Source organism: Gekko japonicus, unplaced genomic scaffold (assembly GCF_001447785.1).
Source record: "Gekko japonicus isolate JY-2015 unplaced genomic scaffold, Gekko_japonicus_V1.1 scaffold3388, whole genome shotgun sequence".
In the NCBI taxonomy this organism is placed as follows: Eukaryota; Metazoa; Chordata; class Lepidosauria; order Squamata; family Gekkonidae; genus Gekko; species Gekko japonicus.
Window position 1 is genome coordinate 7,622 of NW_015174939.1, and position 3,346 is coordinate 10,967.

At 51.0% G+C, this 3,346-nt stretch overlaps 1 protein-coding gene across 1 annotated transcript in view; it reads left to right on the forward strand.

The window, feature by feature from the left end:
- The first annotated feature begins 439 nt into the window (after positions 1 to 439).
- LOC107122074 (zinc finger protein 420-like) overlaps positions 440 to 3,346 on the forward strand; it is a 134,897-nt gene continuing 131,990 nt past the window's right edge. Inside the window, exons 1-2 of the mRNA XM_015425101.1 lie at positions 440 to 697; positions 2,803 to 2,920. Coding sequence (XP_015280587.1) covers positions 440 to 697; positions 2,803 to 2,920 — 376 coding nt within the window. The remainder of the gene's footprint in view (positions 698 to 2,802; positions 2,921 to 3,346) is intronic.

Genomic DNA, 3,346 nt, shown 5'->3' on the forward strand with positions numbered 1-3,346 from the left:
AAGGAGTATCCACCACCTCCCGAGGCAGATTGTTCCACTGCTCAACCACTCTTACAGTTAGGAAGTTTCTCCTGATATTTAGCCGGTAACGACTCCCTTGTCATTTCCACCTATTAGATCTAGTCTTGCAATTCGGAGCAAGAGAGAATAGATCTGCTCCATCTTCAAATACTTGAAGACTGCAATCATCTCCCCTCTAAGTCTTCTCTTTCCCAGGCTAAACAGACCCAACTCTTTCAGCCTTTCTTCACAAGACTTGGATGCCACAAACATCCTTGTAATATCTATCCCTTCTGGTGTAGCGATATGATATTTTGTCCCCTGTGTGTTTGTTCGACAGGACTTAGAATCCTGCCAGTTTGGGATGTCCTTGTCATAAGAGAGAAACAAGCCGGAAGAAAAAAGGCTTGTTGGAAACAGGGCTGAGCTCGGCTCCAAGATGGAAAAGCCAGATTCAGCTGGCCCGGAGGAATGGAGAGAAACTTGTGCCGCCCAGGCCGGGAAGGAGGAGGACGTCTGGGAAAGGAATCTGCAGAATGTCCAGGGTGAGGATGCCGCAGCTTCTGATGTACAGTATCAGCGTTCTGTGCAGTTCCGTTACCAGGAGTCTGAGGATGTCTCAAAGGTTTATGACCACAGTCTTTGCCAGCTGTGGCTGAAGCCAGAAAGACACACCAAGAAGCAAATCTTGGACCTGGTGATCCTGGAGCAGTTCCTGGCCGTCCTGCCCCCGGAGATGGAGAGCTGGGTCCGGGAATGTGGGCCGGAGACCAGTTCCCAGGCGGTGGCCCTGGCTGAAGGCTTCCTCCTGAGCCAGGAAGGGAACATGAAGCAGGAAGAGCAGGTGAGAACATTTCGCGTCTAGGTAGAAGAAAGGGATTGGAAGTGCACGCTGTAGATCAGAGGTCCCTTTTTAGCCTGTGGGCACCTTTGGAGTTCGGACACCAAGAGTGGTGGGTGCAACCACAAAATGGCTGCCACAGGAGACGGAGACACAGAGTAAAGTTAACAGCGTAACTGATAGTAACTCTTCAGCATATCAGATGAAAGGTCTGTTTAACAGGATGCCTCTCAAAAGAAAACATATTATTTAAAAATATTCCCTTGAATACACACACAGTAACATAGTGAACATCTTTGTGCTGTGGTGTAAGCTGCTGTTGCGATAAGTTTTTAAAAATCTGCACAGCCAATCAGATCTCCACTGGGTAATCAGAAGCCCTTGCTGGCAAAAGCCCTCCTGGCTCTGCCCACACAGAAGCCTTGCTGGGCAAAAGCCCACCTGGCTCTGCCCACTTTCTAAAAACGCTTGGCGAGTGCTGCTAAACTTAATAGGTTTAGAGCCAGTTTCGTGTTGAGAGCCAGTTTGGTGTAGTGGTTAAGTGTGCGGACTCTAATCTGGGAGAACTGGGTTTGATTCCCGACTCCTCCGCCTGCACCTGGCTGGATGACCTTGGGCAAGCCATAGTTCTGGCACAGCTAGTCTTGAAAAACGAGTTTCTGTCAGAGCTCTCTCAGCCCCACCTACCTCACAGGGTGTCTGTTGTGGGGAGGGGAAGGGAAAGGGGTTTGTAAGGTGCTCTGAGACTCCAAGTGAAGGGCGGGGTATAAATCCAATCTCTGCTTCTTCTTCCCTCCCCCTCCCCACAGCAGACACCCTGTGAGGTAGGTGGGGCTGAGAGAGCTCTGACAGAAACGGCTCTTTTTCAAGAACAGCTGTGCCAGAACTACGGCTTGCCCAAGGTAGCTCACATTAACTCAGCTTAGTTAAACCCAGTTCTCCCAGAATAGAGTCCGCGCACTAAACCACTACACCAAAATAGCTCTCAGGAGGTGGTGGTGGATACAAGCATAGAGAGCTTCAAACTTATAGATGGAACACTATATCTGAGGCAGTGATGTTTTGTGTTCTTGGTGCTTGGGGAGCTTTGGGGGTTCTGTCCCCAATGGTAGATCGCCTGATGGCACCTGGGTTTTGGCCACTCTGTGACACAGAGGGTTGGACTGGATGGGCCATTGGCTTCATCCAACATGGCTTATGTTCATGTCTGGGGCAGTGATGTTTTGAATTCTTGGTGCTTGGGGGGCAACAGTGGGAGGGCTTCTGGAGTCCTGGCCCCACTGGTGGACCTCCTGGTGGCACCTGGTATTTTTGGCCACTGTGTGACATAGAATGTTGGCCTGATCCAACTTGGCTTCTCTTATGTTATGTCTGGGGCAGTGATGCTCAGTATTCTTGGTGGGACAACAGTGGGAGGGCTTCTGGAGTTCTAGCCCCACTGGTGGACTTCCTGGTGGTACCTGGTATTTTTGACCACTGTGCGACACAGAATGTTGGCCTGATCCAACGTGGCTTCTCTTATGTTGTTATGTCTGGGGCAGTGATGCTCAGTATTCTTGGTGGGACAACAGTGGGAGGGCTTCTGGCGTTCTGGCCCCACTGGTGAACCTCCTGGTGGCCCCTGGGTTTTGGCCACTGTGTGACACAGAATGTTGGACTGGATGGGCCACTGGCCTGATCCAACATGGCTTCTCTTATGTTCTTATTGTGTTGTTTGCCATGATTGGTATATAACATAATGTTTGAGTGCTTTTTAAAAATAAAAATGATGGGTTGTACATCTTGTATTGCTGTTACCGGCATTGTTTTTAATCCACCTTGGATAAGCAGGATGCCGACCCTTGATTCTCTGACTGTAGCTGACTGAGGAGCTTCAGACCTGGGGGGGAAGGAGCCCACGTTCTTTCCTTTTCTCATCTTCTCCTCCCCATTTGCTGTGGGGGTGCTCTCCGCTCTTTCAGGTGCCAGGGTCCTTCCTAGAAGGGGCCGCAGGGACAGAGGACGTTGCAGCAGACACCGTTCAGAGAGTGCTGATCAGGGGGATCACGTGGGCAGGAGACCAAGATGCCACCTTGATTGGTAAGGATCCACGGGCCACGTTTCAGCACTCCCTCTCCCTCTCGATTGTTTCAGAGGGTAGTTGTATTATTGAAGGCTCTCATGGCCGGCGTTCATTAGTTGCTGTCAGGGGTCATTTCGTAGAAAAAGAAGTGCAGGAGCTCATTAGCATAACTTATAGCATAACTTATTTGCATATGCCACACCCCCTGCCATCACCGGAAGTGTGTCAGAAGGCAACACCCACTGCTCACGCTCCACTGGACTGTTTTGGATTGCTAGCTATTTGGGGGGGGGGATGCGCAGATCTGCCCTCACAGAGGAGGGAGAGCTTGTACCTGAAGGCGGGCCGGGAGGGGGGCTCTACAACTTACCTGGCTGTTTTTTGCTCCTCTGGCCCGACTGAGGGCTGCTGGGAGCAGGGGGTGGGGCTTGTTGCATGTGCCC